This window comes from Papio anubis, chromosome 12 (assembly GCF_008728515.1).
Source record: "Papio anubis isolate 15944 chromosome 12, Panubis1.0, whole genome shotgun sequence".
Taxonomy (NCBI): domain Eukaryota; kingdom Metazoa; phylum Chordata; class Mammalia; order Primates; family Cercopithecidae; genus Papio; species Papio anubis.
Window position 1 is genome coordinate 25400333 of NC_044987.1, and position 20674 is coordinate 25421006.

At 42.0% G+C, this 20674-nt stretch overlaps 1 protein-coding gene across 1 annotated transcript in view; it reads right to left on the reverse strand.

Annotated features, from left to right (window-relative positions):
- Positions 1 to 2914: 2914 nt before the first annotated feature.
- Positions 2915 to 20674, reverse strand: part of DDX10 (DEAD-box helicase 10) — a 292818-nt gene continuing 275058 nt past the window's right edge. The window contains exon 18 of the mRNA XM_021926516.2: positions 2915 to 4003. Within this exon, the coding sequence (XP_021782208.2) occupies positions 3928 to 4003 (76 nt within the window). The 3' untranslated portion in view covers positions 2915 to 3927. The remainder of the gene's footprint in view (positions 4004 to 20674) is intronic.

Sequence of the window (20674 nt, forward strand, 5' to 3'; positions counted from 1 at the left end):
CTGGCCAACATGGTGAAGCCCCATCTCTACTAAAAATGCAAAATTTAGCCAGGCATGGTGGCGCGTGCCTTAGTCCCAGCTACTCAAGAGGTTGAGGCGGGAGAATCACTTGAACCCGGGAGGCGGAGGTTGCAGTGAGCTGAGATTGTGCCATTGCACTTCAGCCTGGTGACAGAGTGAGACGCCATCTAAAAATAAAAAAAGAATGCAATGACATGCCAGTACATTAATAGGGGTAGCCTAGTGGTCAAAAAGCAGGCATTTCCATTATAACCAGGGCTTCCTTTCCTTTGGTCACCTCAACCCAACCTTGCCTTGCATCTCTTTTTTTTTTTGAGACGGAGTTTCCCTCTTTTGCCCAGGCTGGAGTGCAGTGGCGTGATCTCGGCTCACCACAACCTCCACCTCCTGGGTTCAAGCGATTCTCCTGCCTCAGCCTCCCAAGTAGCATGTGCCACCATGCCTGGCTAATTTTTGTATTTTTAGTAGAGACGGGGTTTCTCTATGTTGGTCAGGCTTGTCTCGAACTCCCGACCTCAGGTGATCCACTCACCACGGCCTCCCAAAATGTTGGGATTACAGGCGTAAGCCACCGTGCCTGGCCCTTGCCTTGCATCTCCACAGTGACGAGGACATTTGTGCTTGGACCACACACCATCAGATTTCACTACCTAGGTTTTTCATTTTCTATGTGGGCTTATGACCTAAAGGATAGGTGATGATCTCTATTTATTAAAAGAACTATCTTCTATTTGTTCTTGTAACCACTCCATCTATAATAATGGTTCTTAAAGGGTAGCATGCACTAGAATCACCTGAAGGGTTGTGAAAATATATATTGCACAGAAATGTTCATAGCAGCAATATTCCTACTATGGTTTGAATGCCCCTCCAAAATTCATGTTGAAACTTAATCCTCAAGGTGGCAGTATTGAGAGGTGGGGCCTTGGAGAGGTGATTGAATCATAAAGGCCCTGCCCTCATGAATGTGTTAATCCATTCATGGATTAATGGTTTGATGAAATAATAGATTATCCAGGGAGGGAGACTGGTGGCTGTACAAGAAGAGGAAGGAAGACCTGAGATAGCAGTTAGCGTGCTCAGCCCCCTTGCCTGCACTATCTCAGGACTCTTCAAACTATCCCTAAGCACAAGAAGGCTCTCACCAGATGCGCCCCCCAACCCCAACCTTAGACTTTTCTGCCTCCATAACTGTAAGAAACAAATTCCTTTTCTTTATAAACTACCCAGTTTCAGGTATTCTGATAAAAGCAACAGAAAATGGACTAAGACAATTCCTAACAGCCAAAAAGTAGAAAAACCCCAAGTGTCCATCAACTCATGAATATATAAACAAAGTGTGGTATATCCAAATAATGGAATATGATTTGGCCATAAAAAGGAATGAAGTACAAATGCCTCCTGTAACATGAATGAGCCTTGAAAACATTATGTTCAGTGAAAGAAGCCACACACAAAAGGTCTATAATATAGTTTTCTTTTCTTCTTCTTTTTTTCTATTTCTTCCTGGTTCAATCTTGGGAGGTTATGTGAAAAGGAAATTTACCTATTTCCTCTAGATTTTCTTATTTATTTATTTTATTTTACTTTAAGTTCTGGGATACATGTGCAGAACATGCAGGTTTGTTACACAGGTATACATGTGCCATGGTTGTTTGCTGCACCTATCAACCTTCATCTAGGTTTTAAGCCCCACATGCATTAGGTATTTGTCCTAATGCTATCCCTCCCCTTGCCCCCCAACCCCCGACAGGCCCCGGTGTGTGATGTTCCCCTCCCTGTGTCCATGTGTTCTTATTGTTCAGCTCCCACTTATGAGTGAGAACATGCAGTGCTTGGTTTTCTGTTCCTGTGTTGGTTTGCTGAGAATGATGGTTTCCAGCTTCATCCATATCCCCACAAAGGACATGAACTCATCCTTTTTTATGGCTGTGTAGTATTCCAGGGTGTATATGTGTCACAGTTTCTTTATCCAATCTACCATTGATGGGCATTCGGGTTGGTTCCATGACTTTGCTATTATAAATACTGCTGCCATAAACATACATGTGCATGTGTCTTTAGTAGAATGATTTATAATCCTTTGGGTATATACCCAGTAATGGAATGGCTGGGTCAAATGGTATTTCTGGTTCTAGATCCTTGAAGAATCGCCACACTGTCTTCTACAATGGTTGAACTAATTTACAGCCCCACTAAAAGTGTAAAAGCGTTCCCATTTCTCCACATCCTCTCCAGCATCTGTTGTTTCCTGACTTTTAAATGATCACCATTCTAACTGGTGTGAGATGGTATCTCATTGTGGTTTTGATTTGCATTTCTCTAATGACCAGTGATGTTGAGCTTTTTTTCACATTTGTTGGCCACATAAATGTCTTCTTTTGAGAAGTATCTGTTCATATCCTTCACCCTCTTTTTGATGGGGTTGGTTTTTTGGTCTAAATTTGTTTAAGTTCCTTGTAGATTCTGGATATTAGACCTTTGTCAGATGGATAGATTGCAAACATTTTCCCCATTCTGTAGGTTGTCTGTTCACTCTGATGATAGATTCTTTTGCTGTGCAGGTATTTTCCTATTTATACAAAATGTCCAGAATAGGTAAATCCACAGAGGCAGAAAGTACATTCGTGACTGCTAGGGCTAGGGAACATGGTGGGAGAGGAGGGGATACATAAAGAGTATAGGGTTTCCTTATGAGGTAATGAAAATGTTTTAAAATGATTGTGTTGATAATTACATGAATCTCTGAATATACTAAAAACCATTAAGCTATACACTTTAAATGAGTTCATTGTATGGTATGTGAATTACATATCAATAAACCTGCCAAAATGTATTAAAAAGTGTATCCGCTTCTCAAAAAGAAACCCCACACATTTCTGGGCCCTAACTCCAGAATTTCTGACACAAGCGTATCTAGGATAGAACCCACGAATTCACATTTCTAACAAGTTTCCAGGTGACACTGACGCTGCTGGTTCTGAGGCCCACACTACAAGAACCACGGATCTACAGTATTCTCAGTCTGATTGTCTAATAAAATGCAGGAGGGCTCTGTGCATGTCTTCTGGGTCTTTGGAGATCTGCATTCCCCTTTTTGTTTTTTTTTCTTTTCTTTCTTATACTGGGATGGTCACAGCATGAGGAAGTGAAGTCTTTTGATTTATCTCTTGTAAGAGCAGTGGACGCCCAATGCAAGACATTCCCCTGAACACAGGTTCTACGCTGGTAAGTGGCTTTCTCAGGGTGTTGAAAATAATTCCTTGTGGCATTTGATGTGACTGGCTTGGATGCAAAAAGTATCCAAGAGTCTTTTCTAAACCTTCATCTTGACTGTAATTTAGAGTTAACTTATTCTTTAACTGAGGGGGCCTCATTAGGTATCTTGCCTCAAAATCTTTAATACTGTTATAATATGCACATTTATTATCCCACAATTTCCCTTCCACAAATGTATTCTGAAGGAAGTAAGAAGGATGTGTGCAAAGATTTAACTGTAAGGACATTCATCATAAATGCATTCAATAGCAAAAATTTAGAAACCACCTAAATGTTCAATCATAAGAGATTAAATAAAATATGATGCATCTGTTACATGTCATTTTCTGAATAAACCTTTTATTTTAGAACCACTTTAGATGCACAGAATCACTGTGAAGCCAGCATAGAGTTTCCATATACCCACACCCAATTCTCCTATTATTAACACCTTACACTAGTATGGTATATTTGGCACAATTAATGAACCAATACTGATTAAATTATGATGAACTAAAATGCATACTTTATTCAGATTTTCTTACTTTTTACCAAATGTCTTATTTGTCCCCTAAACTCCTCTTGACTGCGACCGCTTCTCAGATTTTCCTTGTTTTCAATGATCTTGAGAGTTTGGGAAAGCACCAGTCAGGGATTTTGTAGAATGTCTCTCCACTTGGATTTGTCCGATGTTTTTCTCGTGATTAAACTGGGGTTATGTATTCTGGGAGAAAGACCACAGAGGGAAAGAGTCATTCTTTTCTTCTTTTCTTTTTTTGTTTTTTTGTTTTGTTTTGTATTTTTTGAGACGGAGTCTTGCTCTGTCCCCCAGGCTGTAGTGCAGTGGCGCGATCTCGGCTCACTGCAAGCTCTGCTTCCCGGGTTCACACCATTCTCCTGCCTCAGCCTCCCGAGTAGCTGGGACTGCAGGCGCCCACCACCACGCCCGGCTAATTTTTTGTGGTTTTAGTAGAGACAGGGTTTCACCGTGTTAGCCAGGATGGTCTCGATCTCCTGACCTCATGATCCGCCCGCCTCAGCCTCCCAAAGTGCTGGGATTACAGGCATGAGCCACCGCACCTGGCCTAAAGTGCCATTCTTATCACCTCATATCAAAGATACACACTATCAATATGACTTATCACTGCTAATGTCGACTTTGATCACTTGGCAGAGTTCAGGTGTTTCCACTGTAAAGTTATTCTCTTTTTTGCTCTTTTCCTACTATATTCTTTTCAGGTGTTTCCACTGTAAAGTTATTCTCTTTTTTGCTCTTTTCCTACTATATTCTTTGGAGGAAAGTCACTATGCACAGCCCACACTGTAGGAGTGGGAGTTTATGTTTCATCCCCTTAAGGACAAGACAACTACATGAATTATTGTGAATTCTTCTGCACAAGAGACTTGTCTCTACTCCCACAATTATTTATGTATTCAATCATTTATATCAGCATGGACTCACGAAAACTTATTTTGCATGTTGGGTTATAAGTCAATACTACTTTATTTTGTTGCTCAAATTCTTTCATCTTTGGCCACTAGTTCTTTCACTTGGCTCCTGTACTCTTTGGCATATTCTCACACTGTGAGTTTTGTGTGTGTTTCATACTCTCTTACTTTTGGGCACTAGAAGATGCTCCAGGCTCATCTTATATATTTCTTTTCTTTTCCTTTCTTTTTTTTTTTTTTTTTTTTAGAGAGAGGGTCTTGCTCTGTTGCCCGCGTTGGAGTGCAGCAGTGGCAAGATCATAGCTCACTGTTAACCTTGAACTCCTGGGCTCAAGTGATCCTCCCACCTCCGTTTCCTGAGTAGCTGGGACTACAAGTGTGCACCACCACAGCCGGCAAATTTATAAAAACTTTTTGTAGAGATGAGACTTCATTACGTTGCTCAGGCTGGTCTCTAACTCCTGGCCTCAAACCATCCTCCCACCATAGCCTCCCAAAGTGCTGGGATTACAGGTATGAGCCACCATGCCCAGCCTCATCTTGTATATTTCTTCCCACAGTTATAGAATCAGCCGTTTCTCCAATTTTTTTCCTTTGTTTGGAGAATGGTATCAGATATTGGAAACCAAGATCTGGGCACTAGGTGTGCTCATTGCTTGTATGTCATATTCAGTGAAATTTTAGTATGTCATTGAAAATTGTGTTGTAAAAAGATACTTAATGTCTACCAAATATTTAGAGAAATATGTAATTTATAAAATAGTATAATCTCATAAATTATTTCATATATAGAGAAGAAAATACACGAAAATACTAACAATGGTTATCTGTAGACATTCAATGACAGGTAACTGTATTAGGTTGGTTTTGCATTGCTATAAAGCAATACCTGGCCAGGTGTGGTGGCTCATGGCTGTAATTCCAACACTTTGGGAGGCCAAAGTTGGAGAATCCCTTGAGCCCAGGAGTTTGAGACCAGCCTGGGCAACATGGCAAAACTCTGTCTCTAAATAACAACAACAACAATAATAATAACAGAAATGCCTGATTGGATAATTTATAAGAAAATGGGTTTTATTGGCTTATGGTTCTGCAGGATATACAGGAAGGGTAGCAGCATCTGCTTCTGGGCAGGCCTCAGGAAGCTTCCAATCATGATGGAAGGCAAAGTGGGAGCAGGCACATCGCACAGTGAAAGCACGAGCAAGAGAGAGAGAAAGTGCCACACACTTTGAAACAGCCAGATCTCAAGAGAATTCACTTACTATCGCGAGGACAGCACCAAGAGGTTGGTGCCAAACCATTCATGAGAAACTGCCCCCATGATCTAATCGCCTCCCAACTGGCCCAACCTCCAACATTGGGGATTACATTTCAACATGAGATTTGGGTGGGGACACAGATCCCATCTATATCAGTAACTTATTTTCTTTGTTTTGCATAACTACAATTTTAAAGTTCCTAAAACATACATGTATTCATTAATAATATGAAAAGAAAATGAGCTTAGGAAGCTCCTGTGACCGACCCAAAGTCACAGAGGTTCTACTGGTAGAGCTAGGATCAGAGTCTGAAGTTGGAAGATTCCACTCCAGCCTTGCTCCCACAGCACGAGGCCCATCATGTATCCCAAAGGGTGTCACTGGCACACTGAGGGAGTTGGGTTAAGACCTCTGACATCCCTTACCACTGAGAAGATGATGGTATAATCCCCCCTCCCTAAATAAATAAAAACAGTACTAAATTATAAAACACAAAATGTATATGAATGTCAACATTAAAAGATCTTTCCAAATTTTTTAAATTGCAAAATGCTAGCAACATCTATTGAACCTCAATCTTTCACACTTTTTAAAAGCTGTTGTGGCTTGGTTAGATAAGCATAATGAAGTAATCGTGCTGCCTGGGACACAGCAGTGCAGGGCTGGTCCCCCAGTTCTACCAGCCACGCTCCTGATTTCCACAGATGCCAGGGACCATGCGCAGCACCTCCCACCTACAGAGAAAAGCTAGGCCCTAGGTAGTTAGACCAATATGAGTTGCATTATTTTTGGGAAGGGCTGGAGATAATCCAGTTTCCTGCAGAATTCAGATGGAAGGTCTCTAAAGATGCTTCTCCAAGGTCCATGACTGTAGGGTTCTTGTTAATGCAAAGAATGATAAAACCTTTTCATTAATTTTATAGCTAAAAATCCCACTGGCTATTCCATTGTACCTATTAGACCAGTTAAAATGAATAAAGTAACATACCCCTACACTGGAGGGGAAGTAAGCCTTCTAGCTATTGATTCATTTATTGGCAATGTAGAGTAAGGTATCTTGCAAGAGTTTATGGAGTAGTTAATTTATACACTTGTTTGTTTGTTTACAAATACATACATCCATACAAGAATGTATATGGCAGCTTTATTCGTAATAGCCCCAACCTGGAAACAATGCAAATGCCTGTCAACAGGAAAATGAAAAACAAATTGTGGTAGAATGATTCTCTTTTAGTTATCTATTGCTACATAATAAACTACAACAAAATTTAAAGGCTTACACAATTATTTGTTTTTTCTCACAATTCTGTGGGCTTGGTTGTATTGAGCTGGGCAGTTTTTCTGTTCCACGTGGTGTTGACCATGGTTATGCATATGGCTACATTCAGCCAAGAGTTTGGCTGGGCCATGTCTGGCATCTCAGCTGGGTGACTGGAATGTCTGGTAGCTGGGTGAGCCGCTCCCTCCACATGGTCTCTCGTGGTTCTGTAGTCTAGCTGAATTTCAAGAGCAGCCAATGTCTTATTACCAATAACTTTTTCTTGAGCACTTACTATAACCCAGACACATCATTATATTGTCTTGTTTAATCTTCAAAAAAGTGACTGGAGGTGCACATAATTATTATACTTTACGGTAGACTAATATGAAGCTCAGAAACAACAAATGTCAAATCTAAGTTCAACAGCTAATTAAGTGTCAGGGACCAATTAACCAGGAGTAAGAGATAGAGTTGGAGCTCCAATTCCTATCTGTCCCATTGCAACGAGAGTAACAATACTGCCAATATACAATTGGTCGGTGGCTTAGGGTAGCACTAATTTGATTTCCAAGCAAGACAGTAGCTCCCAAAACAAAGAGACAAATATGTCCTGGGTATCTTCATGCTCAGTAAACTCAACACATCCCCTAGGATTAGTTAGGGTCCTTGCTGCTCTATGGCTGTGCAAAGCCCATCTCAATGGGGCATTTGCCACTTTCTACACTCAGCCAAGGGCTTTACCTTCCAAGCTCAACCTTTTTCTTCCCCTAGCTGAGTATTAGGCAATGGCTGTCTTGGGTAAACTTTAGTGTGAATGACGAAAAGTCTCAGTCCTGCCAGGCTTATATGCTTTTTAAAAGAAAATCTTATGAACCCCAAATGGATGTATAATTAGTCAGATGTATCTGTTCATTCAAACAATGCTTGTTGTGTGTTCACTATGTGCCTTTTACTATTCTAGGAGCTGGGATACAGCCATGAACAAAGATGATACTTTCTGGCCTCAATCAAGGAGCTTACTTTGTTTGGCAGGGGTAGGAGAGGAGAGTAGCATGGAGATGGACAAAAACAATGTCAGGCAGTGGTTAAGTGATAAGTACGTGGTTAGGATGGAGTATGCCTGGGTGGTTTAGAGGGTGCTATTTTCCATGGACTGGTCAGAGAAGGCATCTCATGAGGTGACACTTGAGCCATTCAGGCACCTGAGAGTCAAGAACTTCAGGCAGAAAAAATGCCAGAGTCCGATGGCTGGGTGCAGTGGCTCACACCTGTAATCCCAGCACTTTGGGAGACTGAGGTTCATGGATCACCTGAGGTCAGGAGTTCGAGATCAGCCTGGCCAACATGGTAAAACCCCATCTCTACTAAAAATACAAAAAGCTTATCCATCACGATCAAGTCGGCTTCATCTCTGGGATGCAAGGCTGGTTCAACATATGCAAATCAATAAACATAATCCATCACTTAAACAGAACCAATGACAAAAACCATATGATTGTCTCAATAGATGCAGAAAAGGCCTTCAACAAAATTCAACAGCCTTCATGCTAAAAACTCTCAATAAACTAGGTATTGATGGAACATATCTCAAAATAATAAGAGCTATTTATGACAAACCCACAGCCAATATCATACTGAATGGGCAAAAACTGGAAGCATTCCCTTTGAAAATTGGCACAAGACAAGGATGCCCTCTCTCACCACTCCTATTCAACATAGTACTGGAAGTTCTGGCTAAGGCAATCAGGCAAGAGAAAGAAATAAAGGTATTCACATAGCAAGAGAGGAAGTCAAATTATCTCTGTTTGCAGATGCCATGATTGCATATTTAGAAAACCCCATCGTCTCAGTCCAAAATCTCCTTAAGCTGATAAGCAACTTGAGCAAAGTCTCAGGATACAGAATCAATGTGCAAACATCACAAGCATTCCTTGTGACACCAGTAATACACCAATAATAGACAAACAGCCAAATCATGAGTGAACTCCCATTCACAATTGTTACCAGGAGAATAAAATACCTAGGAATACAACTTACAAAGGATGTGAAGGACCTCTTCAAGGAGAACTACAAACCACTGCTCGAGGAAGTAAGAGAGGACACAAACAAATGGAAAAATACTCCATGCTCATGGATAGGAAGATCAATATCATGAAAATGGCCAGACTCCCCAAAGTAATTTATAGATTCATTGCCATCCCCATGAAGCCACCATTGACTTTCTTCACAGAATTAGAAAAAAAGAACTTTAAATTTCATATGGAACCAAAAAAGAGCCCACATAGCCAAGACAATCCTAAGCAAAAGGAAAAAAGCTGGAGGCATCATGCTACCTGACTTCAATCTATAATGCAAGGCAAATACAAGTAACCAAAACAGCATGGTACTGGTACCAAAACAGAGATATAGACCAATGGAACAGAACAGAGGCCTCAGGAGTAACACCACACATCTACAACCATCTGGTCTTTGACAAACCTGACAAAAACAAGCAATGGGGAAAGGATTCGCTATTTAATAAATGGTGTTGGGAAAACTGGCTAGCCATATGCAGAAAACTGAAACTGGACCCCTTCCTTACACCTTATACAAAAATTAACTCAAGATGGATTAGAGACTTAAGCATAAGACCTAAAACAATAAAAACCCTAGAAGAAAACCTAGGCAATACCATTCAGGACACAGGCATGGGCGAAGACTTCATGACTAAAACATCAAAAGCAATGGCAACAAAAGCCAAAACTGAGACAATTGGGATCTAATTAAACTAAAGAGCTTCTGCACAGCAAAATAAACTATAATCAGAGTGAACAGGCAACCTACAGAATAGGAGATAATTTTTGCAATTTATCCATCTGACAAAGGGCTAATATCCAGAATCTACAAAGAACTTAAACAAATTTACAAGAAAAAAAAAATCTCATCAAAAAGTGGGCAGAGGATATGAACAGACACTTCTCAAAAGAAGACATTTATGTAACCAACAAACATAAGAAAAAAAAAGTTCATCATCACTGGTCATCAGAGAAATGCAAATCAAGACCACAATGAGATACCATCTCACCCCAGTTTGAATGATGATCATTAAAAAGTCAGGAAACAACAGATGCTGGAGAGGATATGGAGAAATAGGAACACTTTTACACTGTTGGTGGGAGTGTAAACTAGTTCAACCATTGTGGAAGACACTGTGGCAATTCCTCAAGATGTAGAAAGTGAAATACCATTTGACCCAGAAATCCCATTACTGGGTATATACCCAAAGGAATGTAAACCATTCTCTGTAAAGACACATGCACATGTATGTTGATTGTGGCACTGTTCACAATAGCAAAGACTTGGAACCAACCCAAGTGCCCATCAGTGATAGACTGGATAAAGAAAATGTGGCACATATACACCATGGAATACTATGCAGCCATATAAAAGCATGCGTTCATGTCTTTGCAGGGACATGGATGAAGCTAGAAACCATCATTCTCAGCAAACTAACACAGGAACAGAAAAGCAAGCACTGCATCTTCTCACTCTTAAGTGGGAGTTGAACAATGAGAACACACGGACACAGGCAGAGGGACCTGGGACCTGTTGTGGGGTGGGGGACTAGGGGAGGGATAGCATTAGGAGAAATACCTAATGTAGATGATGGGTTGATGGGTGCAGCAAACCACCATGGCACGTGTATACCTATGTAACAAACTTGCATGTTCTGCACATGTACGCCAGAACTTAAAATATAATAATAATAATAATAATAAACACAAAAATTAGCTGGGTGTGGGGGTGGGCGCCTGTAATCCCAGCTACTCGGGAGGCTGAGGCAGAAGAATCGCTTGAACCCGGGAGGCAAATGTTGCAGTGAGCTAAGATCGTGCCACTGCACTCCAGCCTGGCCAACAAGAGTGGACTCTGTCTCCAAAAAAAAGAAAAAAAAACAACAAAAAACAAACAACAACAACAACAAAAGCAGAGTCCAGTGTAACTAGAATGGTGTAAAAAAGTAGTAGATGAGGTTAGAGTTAAAACAAAATATATGGCCTTGTAGGTTATGGAAAAGGCACTCGATTTTACAATAGTCCCCACATATCCATAGGTGTATATGTTCCAAGACCCTCAGTGGATGCCTGAAACCACAGATAGTAACAAACCCAATTGCTGTCAATTGGAAGACATGTCTGTTCATGTCCTCCACCCATAAATGTAATGCCTTTCCATCTTAACTAAGCACATATCACACACTGTGGCTGTAACTTGTGCAGTTTGAAATGTAACACCAAAACTAGCACGCATTTGTTTTTCCTTCTTCACAGTTTCACAAATAGAAGAATCACTGTTACTGTCCATCTTAGCCAACTTAGCATACTATTTTTTTCTCCTTCCTTATTAAGCCAAGAGCTTTCACCTTTTCACTTAAAGGTGGCTTCTCTTTGGCACATCTGAATTGGCAGCATCACGACTCTTCTGCTCTGGGGCCATTATACAGTAAAACAAGGTGACTTGAACACAAGCACTGTGATATCTTGACAGTAGATTTGATAACCGAGATGGGTGACTAATGGGTGAAAAGTACAGGAAGTGTGGATCCGCTAGACAAGGAATGATTCACATCACAGACAGAATGGGGCAGGAAGGGGCTAGATTTCATCACACTACTCAAAATGGTACACATTTAAAACTTCTGAATTTCTTACTTCTGAAATTTTCCATTTAATATTTTCAGACCACAGGTAACTGCAGGTAAGCAAAACCTTGGAAAGCAAAACTGCAGATAAAGAGGGACTACTGTATTTGAAGTGAGATAGGAAACCATTAGTTTTTAGCAGAGTCATCATACAATCCAGTTGATGATTTAAAAGGATCATTTTGACTGCTGTGTGAGGGAAAGGGTAGAAACAGGTAGACCAGTTAAGAGGTTATTGCAAAAGTCCAGGGAATCGTGGCGTGGAATAGAGTAGAAACTGCCATGGAAATGGTGTTAAAAAGTTGGCTTTTGAATGTATTTCAAAAGAAGAGCTGGTGGGATTTGCTAATAAATTGGATGGAAGATGGAAGAGACAAGTCAAGAATGTCTCCAAGTTTTTGGCCTGACAAACCAAAACGGTGGAGATGAAATTTACTGAGATGGGAAAGAAAAAGGAGGGGAAGACTGGGGGGTGAAATTAGGAGTTCATTTTGGAACATATTAAGTATGAGATGCCCACTAAACATCCAGGTAGACATGTTGAACATGAGTCTGGAAAGCAAAGATGTTCATCTACAGACAGAAATTTGAGAGTGATCAGTGTATACATGCAATTTTATGCCATGAGACTAGATGAGATCATTCAGGGAGGGAATTTATTAGGTTGGTGCAAAAGGAATTGCGGTTTCTGTACTGTTGGAATTTGCCATTTGATACTGAAATAAATGTGGTTATGTTATACATCATTTTAATGGGCATTTCTTGTTTTTTTTTTTTTTTTTTTTTTTTTGCTAAGGACTTATTTCTTGCTGTTTATGTTTATTTTAGACTTTGGAAATGATGTTAGACAAAAGGCAAATGCAAGTGATTTTCTTATTCAAATTCAAAATGGGTCATAAAGGAGTAGAGACAACTTGCAACATCAACAATGCATTTGGCCCAGGAACTGCTAACAAACATACAGTGCAATGGTGGTTCAATAAGTTTTGCAAAGCAGATGAGAGCCTTGAAATGAGGAGCATAGTGGCCAGCCGTCGGAAGTTAACAATGACTAATTGAGAGCAATCATCAAAGCTGATCCTCTTACATGAGAAGTTGCCAAAGAACTCAACACTGATCATTCTAAATTAAAAGCTCAACATTGACCATTCTAAATTTTTAAAAAAATCGCATCTTCTCTTATTCTACACACCAACAATAAACCATTTCTCAATCAGATTGTGACGTGCGACAAAAAGTGGATTTTATATGCCAACTGGCGACAACCAGCTCAGTGGTTGGATGGAGAAGAAGCTCTAAAGCATTTCCCAAAGCCAAACTTGCACCAAAAAAGGTCTTGGTCACTGTTTGGTGGTCTGCTGCCAGTCTGATCCAATAGAGCTTTCTGAATCCCGGCAAAATCATTACATCTGAGAAGTAAGTATGCTCAACAAATTGATGAGATACACCAAAAACTGCAATGCTTGCAGCTGGCATTGGTCAACAGAAAGGACCCAGTTCTCCACGACAACACTTGCAGCTGGCATTGGTCAACAGAAAGGACCCAGTTCTCCACGACAACACTGGACCGCACATCGCACAACCAATGCTTCAAAAATTGAACGAACTGGGCTATAAAGTTTTGCCTCATCCGCCACATTCACCTGACCTCTCATCAACCAACTACCACTTCTTCAAGCATATCGACAGCTTTTTGCAGAGAAAACCTTTTCACAACCAGCAGGATGCAGACAGTGCAATCAAAGAGTTCATTGAAGCCTTAGTACGGGTTTTACGCTATAGGAAAAAACAAACTTATTTCTCATTGGCAAAAATATGTTGATTGTAATTGTTCCTATTTTGATTAATAAAGATGTGTTTGAGCCTAGTTATAATGATGTAACATTCATGGTCTCAAAGTACAATTACTTCTGCACCAACCTGAAGGCCCCTAATGTTTAGAAGTCAAGAACATGAGGAACAACCAGAAAAGGAGAGTGAAAAGTAGTAGTAAGGACACACACACACACACACACAGAGAGAGAGAGAGAGAGAGAGAGAGATCTGAAAGCTAAGCACAAAAGCATTTCGAGAAGGTAGGAACATCACTTGTACTGGAAGGTTGATTAGGATGAGCCCCAAGAACTGTTTTTGGATATAGCAAGGTGGAAGCTGGTAGTGAGTTGACAAGAGTTGTTTCCGTGGAGTGACAGAAACAAAAATTTAATTAAAACACTTTAAAAGAAATGGGAGAGCTGCCAGCAACCATCTTCCCACTGCAACCTGAAGGTGTGACACTCAGAAATGCTCCAAGGAATCTTCGTGCTGGAGAAAACATCTAACGTCACAGGTGGGCTCTCCAAGGAGGAGCACTGGAAGACTTTCAGCATTCCAGTGATGAAGATCATCAATCACATTGAGGAAGAACAGATTGCTGGTGCTGGCCATGAGGCTTGCTTCAGTGAAAGCCCCATCACAACGACGTGGGGCATGGTTTGGAGACCATAGGAAGTGCTTCCTAGAGAAGTCAGCAGCACAGTATGGTTCACAAACACACCTGCTAAGGTGGCATCATGTCTAGCGGTGGCAGGCTACTCTGTGGGCACCCTGGCTGCATCCTCTATGCAGTGCCTGCCTGGTGCACAGTAGGTGCTGAGGGGATAAAGTCTATGAGGGATCCCACTCCCACAAACGACTTCACCTATTTATGCCCTACATCTCTCCTGTGCCAGTTTCTCCTGTCTTCTCCCACACACACTTTTCTACCTTGCTTTGTGTCCTGGAAGACTACAAATTACATCTACAGGCCACCTGCCCTCTGGTTTTGGGTCAAGTATGACCAATGCGGACCCCAGGCAGAAGTCTAGAAAGAAGGAAAGCGAGGTCAGGGTATGTATTCTGTGGTTTCTTCCCTGTGGTCACCTCAGCCTGACAGCTCATGTCAACTGAAGGTCATGAATCAGGTGTTTATGTTCTCTCTCCATCCGGATTCTGATAGCTAAACACTCTCTCTCATCCCCGCAGGGGCGAGGGATGGTAACACTTCTATTCCTAGCTTCAGGGCAGACAATGCTTTGTGGTTTCCTTACCCTGTCCTTCTTATGCAAATAATTATTTTATTAAACCCCCTTAGAATTATCCTAATTTTTGTGTGCCATCTGTTTCCCGAACTCAGATAGAATCTGTATCTGTGAATAATGACATTAATAACTCTTTGAATTCCACTAGAACCTTGCTACTCAAATATGCCAGCAGCATCACCATCTCCTGGGAGTTTGTTAGAAATGCACAATCTCAGGCCCCACTCCGAAGTACCGAATCAGAGTGTGCATGCACTTTAAAAAGAGCAATGAGGCTGGCTGCGACGGCTCACACCTGTAATCCCAGCACTTTGGGAGGCTGAGGCGGGCAGATTGCCTGAGCTCAGGAGTTCGAGACCAGCCTGGGCAACATGGTGAAACCCCATCTCTACTAAAATACAAAAAAATTAGCTGGGTGTGGTAGCGGGAGCCTGTAGTCCCAGCTACTCAGGAGGCTGAGGCAGGAGAATTGCTTACACCCGGGAGGCGGAGGTTGCAGTGAGCTGAGATCGTGCCACTGTGCTCCAGGCTGGGTGACAGAGCAAGACTCCATCTCATAGATAGATAGATAGATAGATAGATAGATAGATAGATAGATAGATAGATAGATAGACAGACAGACAGACAGACAGACAGGGAGTAATGAGCCTTGCTTCAGTGAAAATCCCATCACAACGATGTGGGGGAATGGCCTGGAGGCCAAAGGAAGTGCTTCCTAGAGAAGTCAGCAACAAAGGATGGTTCACAAACACACCTGCTAAGTTTGGTGATTCCTGTACACGTTAAAATTTAAATAGATCCTGAAAGCTGAAGTTGAAGCACTGAGGTTGACACTCTGGGCTATACAGAGAAAGCAGTGTCAGATGGCGGTTAAGAACACCTTGTAGGCAGACTGCCAAGGTATAAGTCCTAACCTGGCCCTTACTCCAGCCAAATTGCCTTACTTCTCTATGCCTCAGTCTCCTCAATTGTAAAATGAGTGAAATCAGAGTGGCTGGGAGAATTACATTAAATAGTGCAGGTAAAATAATTCAAAGAACAATGCACGCAGTCACGGACTCAATAAAGGTTAACTCTAAAAAAAAAAAAAAAAAATCTAAGAAGCACGGCATTGGAGTATTCTGAGTGTTACTGAAGCTCTTTAGGTACAAAAAACCCAAAGACTCACTAAGCCTAGCTCAGGCAGGACAACGGGGTCTTACGCCTCAGGCAGAGGAGACAGACTTACACAGCAATCCAAGAAGAAGACCCATGAAAAGGTGAAGCCTCATGGAGACAAGAACCAGGGGGTCAGCTTGGATCTGGGAGTCTTCCCCAGACGGCCCTGACCAGGACTCACGACTCTATGCATTGCTTCCGCTCCTATGACCAGTTGGGTCCCTCATCACTTGCTCTTGTCTTTTTGCCAGCTCTTTTTCACCTGTAGTTTTTGTTTTGTTTTTTTTTTTTTTTTTTTTTTTTTTTTTTTGGTTATCGTCGTCTCGCTATTTTGCCCACTCCGGTCTTGAACTCCTGGGCTCAAGCTATCCTCCCACCTCTGCCTCCCTGAGAGCTGGGATTACAGGCATGAGCCACCACGCCTGGCCTCACCTGTAGTTTTAACTAACTTCTAATTTGAGTTCTTTTTGCCTATCACGTGCTCCCTGGTCTGTCTCATAACCTTCCAATTTTGCTCACTACCTAAATTTCAGTTTCTGAGAGTAAAAAAGTCATTCACTCAATTCATCCCTGTTTGGGCAGAGCTTTTGGCACCAGCCTCCCTCACAGGCTAATGGGTTAGAATTTCTGAGTCAGCAGGCACTAGGTAATACAGTATAAAACATTTCTGCCCTGGGCTGTCGGCTCAGCAGGGGCTGTGGAAGAAAATCACACTATGATTACATGTCTAGTTAAAATGGTCTTAAAAGACATGAAACAGGGTTTGAAATCTGGGTTGCAGGCTCTTTCCCCTTCACCTATACCACCATCTCCCATCCTCCCTCCTTCCCCCCACTTCCTACGAGCACCTGCACCCTCTGGCAGTTGAGGTGACTTTTCATGTTCAGCATATTTCAAATGTTGTGTAACAAAATTAATTACATTTAATTAAACTTAACAATTTTTTACAGCCCCAAACAAATCTAAAATGCCATGTTAAGCTTATGAGATGGCAGCCCTCCAAAGGGTTCTGCTGCTGGGAGAATCCATCAGAGGCTTACGTAATTTTAGGGATCATTTTACATGAGTCTGATGAAAGGCCCCTTAGCCTTCATTAAGCATCAAACAAGAATTATTGTCTGGGTCCTAGACCAAGCAACTACCTATGTCCTCCGTCCTTCCTGCATTCCAGCAAGAATTCCCTCACTCAACCACAATCTTCCTCTTTCCGTCTGCTCTTTTCAAGGTGCACTCAAATCATGAGATTGCTTCTCTCTTTCCCCCCACTACACAGCAGCAAGGGAGGGAACTGGATCTCTTACAAGCACAGGGCCTGGTATATGGGAGTTGCTGAATTTATTAACATTTGTCGAATGAATGACTGCTCTTGCTCATTGGTTATGTGTTTCTCCCACCTCATGTATGAGTCACGCTTTACTGTAATAAACCCCCAGGTCTCAGCGGATTTCTTGTTCTGCAGGATTGAGAGGTGGCTGTAGGTCTGCTTCACCTGCCTTCTCACCTTGGGCCCAGACTGAGGAGTGTCTTCTCTCTGGTTCATGCTGATCTGAAGGTGTAAGGCAGGACTGATGGAAACATCAATGCAGCTTCAAAGCTCTGCGTGTGCCCAGCCCACAGTCACTTCTTCTGCGTACTATGGGCTAAAAGCAGGTCACATGACCAAGCCCAATACCGGTGGGCTGTTAAGAATATGTTCCCCAAGGGAGGGAGGGAGCCAGAGTGAGTATCTGCTGCACAAAATACAATCCATCATGCATTGTTGCATGAGTTTTCTACCAGCGCTTCTCTGATGCTTTAACTAGTTTTCGAAATTGGCAAAGTAAAAGCCCCTCTGATCCATTCAGTTCCAGGGACAGAAATACAAGCCAAAATATTTTATGCAAAAGAGAAACGTACTTATTCATGACATAACCGCGAAGTCCACGAAATAGATTCGGGTGAAGCCCAGGGGCTCGATGTCATCAGGGCTTTTTCTTCATCGCATTACTCTGCTCGCCTCAGTGTGTTGGTCTTATTCTCCCCACTCTCTCAGAGGCAGCCCGAGGCCTTATGTCTACATCCTTCCTTCATAGTAACTCCCCATGTGTACAGAATTTCTTCTCACTTGCAGGGAAGGAGTCTAATTGTCCCCACCTGGGTATTACAGCTGCACCAATCTCTGTCTCTAGGAGACGGGTTCTGATGGCTGGCCAGATTTTAACCAGGTACCCACCCCTGATGTCAGAGAAAACAGGGTCTATTACTAAACATTCACACATGGTACAAATGACAGGGAGCCAAAACAGTAGCTAATTTAGCCCACTTACAAACATATTTGTTACCCAAGTTTTCTATTAGCACTGTTCTGATCTTTAGAATTCGTTTTCAAAAATCTGCACACTAAAATCCCCTACGACGTACACATTTGTCAGGATCCATTCAGTTCCAGAGACAGAATACAACTCAAACTAGTCTATGAACCAAAGGCCTTGCAATATGTTTATTCAATGTTTATATATAGGGAGTAAACTGCCTTAATTCCTTACTTGGGTCAGGAAAAACAATCTGAAACCATACAGGGTAAATTCAACAGTAAACCTTCAGTTTACATACTCTTGCACTTTATGTCTTTTGAAAATATTTAAGGCCAAGAGATCCTGTATCAGAAACTTTTTTTTTTGAGACAGGGTCTCACTCTGTCACCCAGGCTGGAGCACAGTGATGCCATCACAGCTCACTGCAGCTTTGACCTCCTGGGCCCAAGCGATCCTCACAGCTCACTACAGCCTCCCAATTAGCTAAGGCCACAGGTATACACCACGACACCCAGCTAATTTGTTAATTATTTGTAGAGACAAGATCTCACAAAGTTGCTCAGGCATGTCTCAAACTCCTGGCCTCAAGCGATCCTCCTGCCTCAGCCTCCCAGAGATGGGATCCCAAAGGCTTGAACCACCATGCCCGGCCAGAAACTAATTTTAAAAATCTACCCAGGTTGTTGTCCACTGAATTCCTTTCCCAACTACTTTCCCCTTTCTTCTCTATACAGCCATTTCATCTAGTTCTCATTTCTATCATTCTATATCCTTCCTATGAGAAGTGATAGGGGAATGTGCTACAAAAGATCTTTAAAAATTGAGCTGATTTTATGTCTCCTCATTAATTCACTAAGCAACCAGAGGGCAGTTGCTGTGTTTGGCTCTGGGGATGAAACATGGCCCTTTTGCTCTTTCAAGAAACTTGTCATTATAAAAGGGGCAACAGACATATAAACAAATGTCTGTAACATCGCACAATAGGCACTGTAATAGAAGGAACAGCTGGAGAGAAGTGTGCCGAGATCCACCTGCTGTGAAGAGAATTCTGAGCACCAGGGGAAGGCTGGGTGGGAGAAATGTGAGAGCAGAGGCAGTGGCCAGGCAGGAGATGTTGCAGGGGTCTCAGCAGCACATGATGGGAGAATGAACTCTGACTGAAGGCAGCAGCTGTGAGAATAGAGAAGAAACAATGGATAAGAAAGTTGTGGCCGGGCATGACGGCTCACGCCTGTAATCCCAGCACTTTGGGAGGCTGAGGCAGGCAGATCACCTGAGGTCAGGAGTTCAAGACCAGCCTGACCAACATGGTGAAACCCTGTCTCTGCTAAAAATACAAAAAATTAGCCAGGCATGGTGGTGGGCGCCTGTAATTCCAGCTACTCAGGAGGCTGAGGCAGGAGAATCGCTTCAACCCAGGAGGTGGAGGCTGCAGTGAGCTGAGATCACGCCATTGTACTCCAGCCTGGGCGACAAGAGCAGAACTCTGTCTCAACAACAAAAAGAAAGTTGTTACAGAAGAGGCATCAAAAGAACTAGTAAAGCAAAGAGTGGGAAGAGGGAGAAGATGAAGTGTCGCCTGATTTCATTTTGATAGTGAAATGATGTTGGTGCTGGCTCACAAGAATACCAAACAAAAAAAGAAAAGAAACTTTTCTGAGACAAACGCGGACTTAGGCTGAGTTGAAAAGGTTTGAGATATCCAGGTGTTAATGCCATCATTTCTCTTCCTTGTAATTTTATTTGCACCTGTTACTGAAAATATTTGTGCACGGAGTGGGAAAATAGGAAAGGGACGGAATCACGAGAAGGTAGCAGATCTATAAGATCAGTTTCATGTCAAGACTCATTTCTTTACCATATTCTTTCCCCTTGAAGAATCTGAGTTATCTGTAACAAAAAAGAGGCTCTGCCTTGTTTTACATCGTACTCATTACCAGGAGCTGGGTCTGGGTGGGGCTCTGTGGTAGTGCTGACTGGAGCACTTGCAGAGGACCTGCAGCTACTACATGCGCAGTAAGAGGCCATGTTTTAGTCAGTCTTCGTATTTAGAACTTCTGTGAATTTTATAAACGATCGCTAGCAAACCTGCAAGTGTTAAGTTAAATGATATCCTTGAGAAGGCTAACTTAAGAACATGACAAATTCACTGTTTCAGGAATTGGCCAAGCACTATAACCTTAAGAACCTTCCTTTGAGAGTTCTCTTACGTTACTGGACATAATGTAAAC